The following is a 13,766-nucleotide window of genomic DNA, read 5'->3' as shown; positions in this document are numbered from 1 at the left end:
AGAAGAAAGAGGGGAAAAAAAAAAAAAACCATGGGGAACTCAGAATGGTAAGAAGGGCTTGGGACCCTAACTTGGGGAATTGGAGTTCCAAATTCATGGAAGCAGTGGTAGGTAAGAAAACCTCAGCCATAATGTAGCTAGGGTCATCCTAGGACTTTGCTAATAAGTACCATGCATAAAATAATTATTTCTGCATTTATATTTTTGTGCTAGAGACTAACTGTATACTCAATACCTATTCCTTTCTACATTTATTGTTGTAGAAGAAATAACTGCACACATAAGCAACTAGCTGAAATCTACATTTCCCACACTCTTTTGTTCCCCAATGGCCATATGACCAGCAGTGGCCAGTGGGATTTGAGGGAAATAACATATACAACTTTCAAGTAGTGGCCTTAAAAAGAAAGCATGCTCTGTCTCCGCTCCCCCCGCCTTCCTCATTCTAATGAGTAGAGTACAGGTGTGGTGTGGAGTATAGCAGAACCACAAGATGGAAGAGTCTTGGTCCCCATCACCCTGAAGATGCCATCTCAATCCTGAACCGCTCATGTCCAAACTGTTGTGGAAAAAAGAAATCAATTTCTATCTTTTTTAAACCTGTTATTTCAGCCTTTCTCACAAAAGCCAAACAAGAATTCTAATTAATGTCTTCATAAATCATTTTAAAATATTGGGAGATGGAGAGGAGAAGTAAGTTGGGGAAAATCAGAGAGGGAGACAAACCATGAGAGACTGTGGACTCAGAAACAAACTAAGGGTTTTGGAGCAGAGTGGGGTGGAGGCTGGGTGAGCCTGGTGGTGGGTATTAAGGAGGGCATGGATTGGAGGGAGCACGGCATGTGGTGCATAAACAATTAATTATGGATCATGAAAAAAATTAATTTAATTTTAAAAATATTTATTACATTTTAACAGTGCCATTATCCTTATGAAGTAGATGAAATAAGGATGCTTCTATTCATTTCATAAAAGGGAAAATTGGTTAGGACAGCCAGGCAGAACAGTAGTTTTCTCTGTCCAACTATTACTGTGGCTTAAGGTATAACCCAGATAAAAGCTCAAACTGTATTGGTTGACACAAAAATGTGAGGTCCTGTTTAGGTCTTAATTGGGTATAATATCTAGTTCTAGGGTCATCAGTTCCAAGTAGAAAGGAACTGAAGGGAGTAGGTCTGAATAAACTTTAGAAAATATCTCATGCTTCCAGATACTGTAATGGACTAGAGATCACCTGGTCTCAGGCATAGAATTTCAGGAATACTATAGAATTTCAGTATTCAAAAGGAATACTATAGGAGGGATATTTTAAGCATGAGATCTAGAAGATGCTTAGAAAATGCTTGGAATGCTTATTCCCCTTAAGGTAAATAAGAATACCATCTGCTGAGTCTCAGTTCTATGTCTTTCCATCCATATCTCCCAGATTATATAAACCTCTACCAGAAAACTCCACTCCAGAAGTTTTACTGCCTATTTCTAGTGACTCGGAAGCATGAGAGTTTATCTATCTCTTGAGCCAATGACATTCAGCCTTCTTCCAGAATTCCAAAGACCATCCAACTCTCCAATTATTTTCCCCTCTGCTTTTTCTCATAATGAGAAGGAAATGTACCCACCCTCAAGCCGAGTTCCACATTCTCTCCTCCATAGACCAGCATCCCACCATCCAGAGATCCAATCTCTTCCAGAAAGATCCTGTCGGCAGCCAGGATGCCCATGATGGAAGGACTCCTATAGAACACACAGTAAGAGAGTTACTAACCTCTTGATGAGGAATGGGTCAAGATAGCGGTGAGCGATAGGAAGCCAATGATGATCTGGCTTCCAAAGGTCTACTCAAGCCCCTTCTTATCCTGAAGGCTTTTCCTAAACCCTCAGGCTGAACTAAGTACATGTAGCCTTCCTTCACCCTCATGCTGCCATAGCCCTTCCTGAATTATAATGAAATTAAACCTTTTTCATCTACATATCCCTAATTCATATCCTGATAAATGCTTAAAATGCCTCAAATGTTTTTTTAAAACAGTATATACTTTGCTTTTTGTTTGAAAGCCCTTAGTCTGAAATGCCTTTATTTTTTTTCTCTATCCTCTTTTACCCCATCTCCTCCATTTCTCCCACTCACTCCCAGCATTACCATAAAAGATAAACAAAACCCACACCATCCATTCCTGATTTCCCACGTTCTAATCAAGTTCCCTAAACCTCAGACTTACTTTACTGGAGCAGTGGCATCATGCAGATCAAACCAGGCCTTTGGCAGTGGATCATAGCGGCACCATAGTTCCCAGTTAAACCCATCAACTGCCAATGCATACTTTTCCAGTTCAAAGGTATCAAAATGAATATTATCAAACACAGGAGACACAATCACAGTGTGGTCTTCCTGAATCCGAGCCAAAATGGGCTCTGCCCTAGAAGAAGAGTGTGTAACAAATCCAGGTTGGATATGAAAGGAAGTAGAAGAAGCAAGCAAACAAAACTTCTTCAAGCACCTTGCCCTGACATTGAGCACCGTTTTCACTTATGCTGTGCTGGGCTGTGAGTAGGATACTCCACAGTGCAGAGAACCTTTGCAGTTTTCAGGATACTTGAAGCTGCTAGCAGCGGACGTATGTCAATAACAGATTTGGAATTGGTACCCAAATATCACTCTCAAGTCATTATGAACAAGACTATTGGCATTCTGCCTAAATTTACATTAACTCTTTGGATCTCCCTGTTTCCAAAATGATGTCTATTTACTATTTGATTCTCCAAAGAACACAACTTTCTCTGTATCATGTAATTTCAGGACTGAGAAAAACCTTAGGAATTATCAAAAGATAATTTCTTCAATTTTATAGTTAAGGACATAAAAGTCTAGTTAGGTGTGACTTATTTAGTCACAAAGTTATTTGGCAAAGTCAGCACTCCAAGTTTGTCAACTCCAAGGTTATCAACACTCCAAGCCCACAGTTATTTTCTTTTTTTTCTTTTTTTTTTTCTTCCATAACACTAAAACACTTCCTTAGTCAACCAAATTCCCTGAGTAAAAACACCCTGTCTTTGGATATTTTCTTTGTTTGAGGTCTGGTGTTATCTTTCCCTATTTCCATAATACCCTGTCTTTTATGTAGTACATTTTCAATATCTCCCTTCTCCCCTTTCTTAGGAGAAGAAATCTCCTGGAGCCTTACCACCCAACGTTCACTTCAACATGAGCATCCAAGATGGCAATCACATCAGCTGTGGCCACTTTCCTGCCAGTGTTGCGTGCTTGAGCAAGACCCTCTCTCTTCGTATGTCGAATTATTTTTAGTAGTCCTGGGTACTTCCAGTTGTAAAGCTTAATCTTCTCATCCAAGCGTGTCTTTAGTTCTCCTGCCAACCAAATGCACACCTATAGACATTCTGAGTGCAATAATCAATGTGTTGTCAAAATTTCACACTATCATGTAGTAGTGGTTGAACTACCTCCAGTTAAGGATGAGCAATTTACCATCTTGGGTGAGAAATAAGTAGTGTTCCCCCTGCACCTACTTCTCTCCATTCTATCCTCAGGCTTAATGCTCCATTCCTAATCTCCTTTCCCTGGAAGTTAAACTACCTTAGAATAATCATACTGCTTACTGTGTAACAAGGATTGTTATTTATGCTTTATGTGTGTTGAGAATTCTCACAGGTCTACCTACCTGACCTAACTAAGGTAGAGGTGCTGGTGAACAGACATTGTGGAGACCGCCTGGAATGTCTTTCCCATGGCTAAACTCTCAAGATTTTCTGAAGAAGACACAAACAACTGAAACTGTTTTGTCTTGTTTTACATATTTCTATTCAAGGACCAGTTTTGGACAGAACACCCAAGCTAATCGCTTTTCTAGCTTCTAGCTATGAATTTATCCCCAAATTGTGCAAACAGGATTCACTATTCCCAGATCGTTGCCATTTTTTTCTTCCCTCTTTCCCCTCTCTTTTATAAAGTCTGTCTATAAATTTGTTCTTTGACTCAGCCTACCAGTTGACTTCCTCATATGTATGAGAACAACTTGCATGCAAATCACTAAGCAGTGTTTAAAATATCTAACCGAGAGACTGAGTTTTCCATTGATAACATTAATTTATTTTAATTTCAAATTATCTTATAAGGTAGGTATTTCAGTATCCTCACTTTACAGACAAAAAAACTGAAGCACAGAGAGATTAAGAAACTTGTCCAAGTTACACATCTAATAAGTGGCACACCCTGGATGTGAGCTCACGTTGTGTCTAACCACCAAGCCATGCTGCCTCAAGAAGTATGTGTGTACCTAGTTGGGTTTATCATGATCTCCCCCTATTCCTCTCTTTCCAGGGTCCAGAGATGAGATTCTTGCCGGTTTCTCCCTCAGAAGAAAAGTAGATTTATGAGTGCTGAAGTGATCAAGATCTGGAAGCAATACCTACATGACCATGGCACAAAAATTTGCCCTATGTTAGAAGTTTCCCAGATGCACTCCAGGAAAACTAACTCAATAATTGGAAATGTAAAGAGAGTCAGTGGATCTGAAGGCTGTTTGCTCCAACTGTGAGAAACTAAGCTGGAAAGTCCCTACACTCAACTAGTCACTACTTTCAGGAAGTACTACTCACAGAAAGTGACTACTTGCAGTCAGAAGGGGTTGCCATATTTTTTTCTTCTCCTGACACCACTGTGCCCCTGAAAGGTTTATGGCAAATTGAGAGAGGGAGGAGCAGGTTCTGAAGTTCACCCTTGATGGCACCCACCCATAGAAGATGGAATCATGGATTCTACCTATATATATATTTTTTTCCTTTTTTTTTTTTTTTTAGCAATTTCTTCAAAAAAAAATCAAGGTGAATGGAAAACCTGAAAATCCTGGTGGAGGTGTTATAATCATTGAAAGGAGCAAGAACAGGATTACCATAACTTCTGAGGTAGGTACCTTGTGCTAAAAGGCATTTTAAAAATCTCACCAAAAAATATAAAGAATAATCTGTGTGGTTGGTCGTACATAGTTGTTAAGAGCATTATTAGGAACTACAGTATCTAATTCTGTCTAATTACTATCTAATTCTGTCACTTCTCATTTGGGTATCTCTGTTTCCTCAACTTAGAAGGAAGGCTGGATAATATGTCAGGATCCTTCCAATTCCAAAATTTTATGACTTATAGATTCTGATTTATCCTCTCAGAAATAATGACTACAGTCCAGCACAAGAATTAAAGACCCTTCAGTGGATCTTCTAAAATAAGCTTGTGCTCCCTTCTCAGCCTTGCTCTCCCACTGGTCCTCTTTGCCCCCAAATTCTTCATTCCAGGATGCTCAGCTCAGGCTGCTTCTGGCTTTGGCAGATTTGCTCGTATCATTCTTTCCATCACTCTCTATCTCCCACACCCACCACACACCCAATCTTCCACTGTTTTTTTTTTTTTTTCTAAATCCTACCAAATTTTCAAGTCCCAATCCAAGTCCTCCTCCTCCAGGAAGGCTCTCTAGCTCATCCCAGCCATTTCTCCAGGCTTTCTTGCACTCAGTGACAGCTCACTCAATTTGACACACCATTCTTCGTATATTGAAATATCTTTCCATAGGTATGTCTTGCCTCATAAATTAATACGGGAATTTCTTGAAGTCACTGATATTGTCTTCCCTGCATAGTGCCTTTTTTTGGTGCAAACTCAATAAATAGTTGTTAGTTATAAAATTTGCCTAAAATTGGAGAGAAAATAGATAATTCCATTTATATTAGTACAAATTCTGAAAAAGTTGGATTAGCTCTGTTGACAGTTGAAATATTTGACCTGATAAAAGTGAAGCTTCATACCTAGGGGGAAAAAGAAGGGGACATAACCAAGTTATGGCATTTCAACATACTACAAATGATTTTAAGGTAAATAGGGAGTAATAACTCTACTTAACATTTATTGGGAGCAATTCCTATGTTGAGGACTTTACATGTCTTATTTAATCTTCAAAATTGTGCTATCAGGTAAACACTATTATTTCCACTGTATTATAGATGAGGAACTGGAGACATAAAGTAGTTGAGTTTCTTGCTCCACAAAGTCAAATGAACAGTAAGTTTCTCTTGTGGCCTATGTGGTAGACTTCCATTTATTTTCTTCAATTTAACACAAAACAGATTCTTAAGTTCTGTTCTGTATAGAACCAATCTAGTTGATATTTTCATGGTTAATGAGAGAGAAGCTAATTCCTGTCCCAGGGACATCGGTCAAAGAATGACTAACAGTCCCCTCTTCTGTGCCCATTTACACATTATCTCTATGAAAAGCATAATGGGTTCTTGACCAAAGTGAGAGAGATGTGTTATATGATAGGGGAATAGTTTGGAACGATCCAGAGTTTTGCTTGACTTCTCTTTATGTGTCTACCCAATGCAGACAAAAGGTAATCTTGTACCTTTTGATTTCATTGTTCCACAGGTAGAAATCTTGAAATAATTCTTATCTACTCTTTATGAAATGTGGAATTAAAGAGCCACTGATTTTTTTCCCACAGGAAATGATATCTTCAGGGGTCCCTCAGCTCAGCTCTTACATTTTTCCCATAAAGAAGCTGAGTCTCAGACAGGTGAGATAATTTGCCTCAAATCATCTCACAGAGACAGGAAGTGGTGCCAAGGTGTGTTCAAATGTCTAGGACAGAAGTCTTTCTAATCAAGTTCTCATTTCTTACTGAAAAACCAGGTGTGTCTGCCCAGAAAGGAATGAACTCAGCCATTTTCTTTTCTTCGGTTTTCAATGGAATTCAGCTTAGGAACTGTACCTTCATAATTATTTTTTGTGCATTTATATTGAAACGACAAGAAAGGAAGGTATTTAAAACATTAAAGGAATATTTTTAGTGTCTGGAAATCCAAAAAGGAAAGTTTAGAGGCCATTTGCCTCTTCTTCTTGGGTCAAACTGCCCCTAATTTGAATCTGCAATAAGTACCTGTCTGGTACTTAAAGATCCCCCAGAGAAGGAAAACATTCTGCCTCCCATGATCAGCCACTCCACAGTCCTTAATCTCAGAAATTTCTTCCTTATTCCTAGCCCAAATCTCTGTGACTTTTTTCTAGTTTCTTCAAAATTTAAAAAACTAAGAGCTAACACTGGCTGAGAGGTTACTATGTGCTAAGTGCTATTCATAACCTACATATTATATTAGTGAACATAGTGGCTAGAGATAGGGCTCTGGAATCTGCAAATCTCAATTTTTTCTCCTACCAGCACTGCGGTATTTAGCAAATTCCTTAGCCAGACTATGCCTTAGGTTTTTGCATCTGTAAAATGGACAAGACAATGGTTCTTCCCCATAGGTTATTATAATGATTAAAACAGTTAACACACATAAGGTGCTTGGAACAATGTCAGCTGCCATGGTTATCTCATGTAACTCTCCTTACAGTTTATGAGATAGTTATTATTACCAACATTCATGTTTTACAGATAAGGAAACCGGAACATGGAGAAGTTGAGATACCCATGGACATGGAGCTTATAAAGGAAGAACTGGGATTCTAAAATCCCAGAAAATAAGGACTCAGGTCCACAATCTCCCACTTCTCCCTGTCCCCCCTGGTAAACTAGACAGAGGTGGGGAGGGGGCATGCTGTGAGCAAGAAACGTGGCCACTATGAAGAGTCTCCACATCCAGAGCTCCATTTTCTCTGGATTTAATTACCCAGGAAGATTGCTTTTCCTCATAGGGAACAGTTCTGACTCCCTTCTTGGTATCTGATGTCTAATTTTGGACCCCACTTCACTGCCTCAGGTCTCCATCATGGTGCATAGAAAGGCTTTGGAGCCACTCAGTCCTGGACCTCACTCAGCTCCATCATTAACTTGCGATGCAATTTGGTCACATTACGTGGTCTAACTCTCTGTGTCTTAGTTTCCCCATCTGTGTAATCAAGATGATGACCTTCTGCTTTGACTTTGTGAAGATTATTGTGTCCAGCACATAGGGCCTCAATAAATGATCCCTTTCTCTTCACTATAGAAGGAGCTCAAAGTGTCCTAAACTCTAAGAGAAAACACTTTCCCAGCCCAACACAGTCAACAAACTATTATTCTTTGATCAAGTTGCTCACCATTTGAGCTAAAATCATCCACCAAGATGATCTCCTTTAACAACTGAGAGGGGGTGCGGTTGATGACACTAGTGATGGCACGTTGTATAATGGACAGAGCTTCATTCATGAATATGAGAATGACACCAAGGGATGGGAGTTGTGAAGGGTACGTCTTCTGAAGACACCTACAAGAAAACAATTTTAAATAACTATATTACTTTTTAAAAATTATGTAAGGGGCATCTAGGTGGCTCAGTTGATAGGGCATCTACCTTCGGCTTGGGTCATGGTCCTAGGGTCCTGGGATCAAGCCCCGCATCAGGCTCCCTGCTCAGTGGGGAGTCTGCTTCTCCCTCTCCCTCTGCTTCTGCCTCCTGCTCGTGCTCGCTCTCTCTCTCTCAATTTGCTCTCTCAAATAAATAAAATCTTAAAAAAATTTTTTAAAAATTATGTAAACATTACTATCCAATCTACCCCTTCACTATATATGATAATTTAATATATCCATCAGCTCACCAACCTCAAACTCTTTAGGAAGGGAAACTCTCAGGTGATTGCCAAAGTAGCAAGATTTTATATCTATTTAACCAAAATTTTCCTGTTATGAGGATAAATCATATTAATTCATATTAATTCACATTTGAATTAATATGAAGATTATTCATATTAATCTTCAGTGGATGGATCCACCCTACCATCTAACATTCCCCTAAAAGGAATCCCTATTCCTCTCCCATCTCTAAATTTTCTTTTTTGCTAGGGGCTTCTGTCATCGCCACCACCTTTTCCCCATGTTCTCAGACTGTCAGTCATTTCTGACACAAACCTCTACTTCACTACTACAGAGAAGTGCAGAACTGTTCAAAGAATTATGCTTGACCATTTTTTTAATTTCATAGTTTACCTTATTAAATGCTTAACACATGCCAGATACTAGCTTACTCTTTACTTTTAACATCTTTATTGAGATATACTTCATGTATGATAAAAATTCACCTATTTAAAAATAAACAAGTGTTTTTATAACATTCACAGTGTTGAGCAACCATTACCACTGTCAAATTTTAGAACATTTTCATCACACTAAAAAGAAACTCCATACCCATTACCAGTCACTGTCCATTTCTCCCCACCCCATTCCACCCCCACTCCCTTCAGCCAAAGGCAACCACTAATCTACTTTCTATCTCTATAGAATTGTCTATTCTGGCTTTTCATATAAATGGAAATATAATATGTTGTTTTTTATGACTAGCTTCTTTCACTTAGCATAATGTTTTCAAGGTTCATCCACATTGTGGCATGCATCAGACCTTCATCCTTTTTTATTGTCAAATAATATTCCATTGCAACACCACATGTTTATCCATTCATCAGCTGTTGGACACTTAAAATGTTTTCCATTTTTTGGCTGTTGTTAATGCCACTGTGAACATTCTTGAACAAGTTTTGTGTTGGCATATGTTTTCATTTCATTTATATATACACCTAAGTGTACAATTGCTAAGTCAAAGGACAACTCTGTTTAACAATTTGATGAACTGCTATAGTGTTTTCCAAAGTAGCTGTACCATTTTACATTACCACTAGTAATGAATGAGGGTCCTAATTTCTCTACAACCTGGACAACACTTGTCATTATTTGTCATTGTGCTGATAGTCATCCCAGTGGGTATGAAGTATTACCTCCCTGTGACTTTGATTTCCATTTCCCCAATAAGTAATGATGTTAAGCACCTTTTATTTTTCTTTTTTCTATTAATTTATTTATTTAAGTTCAATTAGTTAATATACAGTTAATATATCATTAGTTTCAGGTGTGCTTTTTGGCCATGTGTGTATCTTTTTTGGAGCAATGTATGTCTTTAGTTTATTTTTAATTTGGTTGTCTTTTAATTATTGAGTTTTAAGAGTTACTAATGTATCCTAGATTCAAGTACTTTATCAGATGTATGGTTTACAAACATTTTCTCCTAGCCTGTGAGCTGTTTTTAACCTTCTTGATGATATTATTTGCAGCAAAAATTTTTCAGTTTTGATGAAGTCTAATTTTTCAGTTACTTATGCTTTTGGTGCCGTATCTAAAAACCATTGGCTAACCCATGATCTCTGAGATTTACTCTTGTGTTTTCTCTTACGAGCTTTAGTTTTATTTACATCTATGATCATTTGAGTTGATATTTATGTATGGTATGATATAAGAGCCTAGTTTCATCGGTTAGCATATAACTAAACAGTTGTCTCAGTGCCATCTGTTGATAATTCTTGCCCTCAATCTGCTGTCTTAGCACCTGTAAAGAGGAAAAACTCTCCTGTGTATCTCTTTCTCTCTACTCACAGCACTACTCATAATGAAAACCTTGATGACCAGATAGTGCATTTTTTTTCCTCCACATCAAATAATTCTGTGACACCAGTTGGGTGTCCTATATTTTAGCTGAATTCTGATACTACCTACCTGAAGTTAATGTCAGATCACACAGGTTAAGAGTTCACACACACAAGACTTCCCCCCACTCCACACACACACACACCACTCTGGATGCCAATCACAAGTTCAGGTTGTTATCAGTGCTTCTGACCCACTAGCTATAGATCAGAAGTTTCCAAGACCCCTCCTTGGGTTAATTTGCTAGAAGAGCTCACAGAACTCAGGGAAACAGTTTACTTACTAGATTACCAGTTTATTAAGAATACTAAAACATATGAATGAATTGCCATGTGGAGAGATATACAGAATAAGGTTCCAAAAGGTCCAGAGCACAGGATCTTCTGTCCCAAGTGGAGTTTTGGGGTGCAGCACACCCCTGGCATGCTTCATGCTTCAAAAGACATAATTAATAAGATCATTGCCTGTTAGTGGTCAAGTCTATCTCCATCCCCACTCCCCTGTCAGAAGATATAGAGGAGCTGAATATCCCAACCTTATAATTATAGAGTTCATTACTCTGGTAACCAGCTTACATCCTTAGAGGGTTTCCAAGAGTCAACTCATTAACTCAGGGCTGAAAGGAGCTTGTTGAAGATACCAAAAGACACTTTCATCTCTCTTCTAATTTAGGAAATTACGAGGATTTTAGATACTCCATGTCAGGAACAGGGGTGAAGACCAAATACATATTTCTTAGTATAAGTCACAATATAATGACACCCTTGTCAAGAATCAATTGACCATAAAAGTAAGAGCTTATTTCTGGCTGTCGATTCTATTCCACAGATTTATATATCTATCCTTAACCAGTTAAAACGTGTCTTGATGATTACAGTTTTGTAGTAAGTTTTGAAATAGAGAAAATCTGAGTCCTGTAACTTTATTCTTCTTTTCTCTATTCTCGATTCTTTTTCAAGGTGTTTTGGCTATTGAGCTCATTTATGTTTTCATTTTAATTTTGGGATCAACTTGTCAATTTCTACCCAAAATTCAGTTGTAGGTCAAACTGGAGACTATGGTTATTTTAACACATTAAATGTTCCAACAATGAATATGGGATGTTTTCCATTTATTTAAATCTTTAATTTCTTAACTCATGTCTTGTAGTTGTCCATCTACAGGCTTTCACTTCATTGTTAAATTTATTCCCAAGTATTTTTGAGGCTAAATGACATTGTTTTCTTAATTTCATTTTTGAATTGTTAATTACAAATCTGTAGAAACATGATTAAATTTTGTGTATTGATCTTGTATCTTGCAACTCTGCTGTATTCATTTACTGGTTCTAATGGTTTTTAATGGATTTTTATGATTTTCTATATAAAAGATCATGCCACCTGTGCATAGAAAGAGTTTTACTTTTTCCATCCTAAAATGGATGCCTTTATTTCTTTTTCTTGCCTGACTAAAATATTGAATACAAGTATTGTCATACAACATACTTATTTAGTTTCATCATATGGGGAAAGCTTTCCATCTTTCACCATTAGAATGATATGGGCTTTTTGTAGGTGCCCTTTGCTAGGTTGAGGAAGTTCCCATCTAGTCCTTGCTTGTTGAGTGTTTTTAATCATGAAAGGGTTGGATTTTGTCAGGTACTTTTTTCTGTGTCTCTTGAGATGATAGTGTGGCTTTTGTCTTTTATTCTATTAAGATGATGTATTATATTGATTTTCAGAGTTTGAATCAACTTTATATTGTTGGCTTAAATCCCAGCTTGATTGTGGTGTGTAATCCCATTTCTATTCTGTTATATTCAGTTTGCTCATGTTTTGCTGAGGATTTTGACATCTATAGTCATAAGGGATGCTGCTCTGCAGTTTTCTTTTCTTGCAAGGTATTTTTCTGGCTTTGGTATCAGGGTAAAGCTGACCTCATATAATGAGTTGTGGAGTGTCCCCTTCTCTTCTATTGTTAGGAAGAGTTTAAGAAGAGTTGAAGCTAATTCATGTTTAAACTTGGTAGAATTCACCAGTGAAGCTATCTGGACCTGAGTAGTATTACAGTTACTAATTCAATCTCCTGTGAGAACTCTACTCAGATTTTCTAGTTCCCTTCTGCCAGTTTTGGTAGTGTTTGTAAGAATTTGTACACTTCTTCTAGATTATCTAGTTTGTTGGGAGAGAGTTGTTATAGTACTCCTTAATAGTCTTTTATTTCTATAAGGCCAATAGTGCTGAACTTCTTCCAATCATGATTTTTGTCTTTTCTGTTTTTTTCTTGGTCAGTCTAGCTAAAGTTTTATTAATTTTGTTACTCCTTTAAAACACAACTCTGTTAGCTTTCTCTAGTTTTTCTTTTTTTTTCCAAAGATTTTATTTATTTATTTGACAGACAGAGATCACAAGTAGGCAGAGGCAGGCAGAGAGAGAGGGGGAAGCAGGCTCCCTGCTGAGCAGAGAGCTCCATGCGGGGCTCAATGCGGGGCTCAGTGTGGGGCTTGATCCCAGGACCCTGAGGTCATGACCTGAGCCAAAGGCAGAGGCTTAACCCTCTGAGCCACCCAGGTGCCCCTGTTTTTCTATTTTTAGTTCATGTGTTTCCACTCCAGAAACTTTAAATGATTCTTTTTATGAATTCCTGTAGCCATCTAGTTATTTCATGGGAGAGAAGAAATGCTACACTTAACATTCTGCCATTCTGAAGGAAAACTCAATCCATATATTTTTTAAATGTAAAGTAATTGCCAACATTTATTTTTTTCTTTCAGTATTTTTTTTAATATTTTAAGTACTTTATTTAATTATTATATTACAGGAAGGCCATACTTGGGAATACAACATAGTGTTAAATTTCTTTTTTTTCTTTTTTTAAAAATTTTTATTTTTTAATTTCTTTTCAGTGTTTTTTTCTTGCTCACATTTTTTATTTGTATAAAATATATTTATAAATACAATATAAAGCATGACAGAGCAAAAGGCAAATGTAACAATCTTATCTATAAGTATCATGAACTTAATTCACCTCATTTTTTTACTTCTTTTTATTTATTTTTAATTTTTTTTTAATTTATTTTCAGCCTAACAGTATTCATTGTTTTTGCACCACACCCAGTGCTCCATGCAATCTGTGCCCTCTCCAATACCCACCACCTGGTTCGCCCAACCTCCCACCCCCTACCCCTTCGAAACCCTCATGTTGTTTTTCAGAGTCCATAGTCTCTCATGGTTCACCTCTCTTTCCAATTTCCCTCAACTCCCTTCTCCTCTCCATCTCCCCTTGTCCTCCATGCTATTTGTTATGCTCCACAAATAAGTGAAACCATATGAT

General features: G+C 37.6%; 1 protein-coding gene and 1 long non-coding RNA gene across 2 annotated transcripts in view; one reads left to right on the top strand and one right to left on the bottom strand.

Annotated features, from left to right (window-relative positions):
• The window catches only part of LOC111159699 (polypeptide N-acetylgalactosaminyltransferase 8), a 44,080-nt gene that overhangs the window by 14,766 nt on the left and 15,548 nt on the right, over positions 1-13,766 (bottom strand). Inside the window, exons 3-6 of the mRNA XM_022522261.1 lie at positions 8,084-8,250; positions 3,183-3,366; positions 2,220-2,417; positions 1,620-1,734 (exon numbers count right to left, since the gene is read on the bottom strand). Of these exons, the coding sequence (XP_022377969.1) occupies positions 1,620-1,734; positions 2,220-2,417; positions 3,183-3,366; positions 8,084-8,250 (664 nt within the window). The remainder of the gene's footprint in view (positions 1-1,619; positions 1,735-2,219; positions 2,418-3,182; positions 3,367-8,083; positions 8,251-13,766) is intronic.
• LOC111159763 lies at positions 4,822-7,989 on the top strand. Its single transcript, XR_002641425.1, has 2 exons — positions 4,822-4,920; positions 7,440-7,989. It is a non-coding gene; the product is annotated as an uncharacterized LOC111159763 (long non-coding RNA).

The sequence above is a fragment of the Enhydra lutris genome, unplaced genomic scaffold (assembly GCF_002288905.1).
Source record: "Enhydra lutris kenyoni isolate GAN:26980312 unplaced genomic scaffold, ASM228890v2 scaffoldscaffold69, whole genome shotgun sequence".
In the NCBI taxonomy this organism is placed as follows: domain Eukaryota; kingdom Metazoa; phylum Chordata; class Mammalia; order Carnivora; family Mustelidae; genus Enhydra; species Enhydra lutris.
Note: the sequence above shows the minus strand (reverse complement) of the source record. Positions and strands in the feature narration are given on the sequence as shown.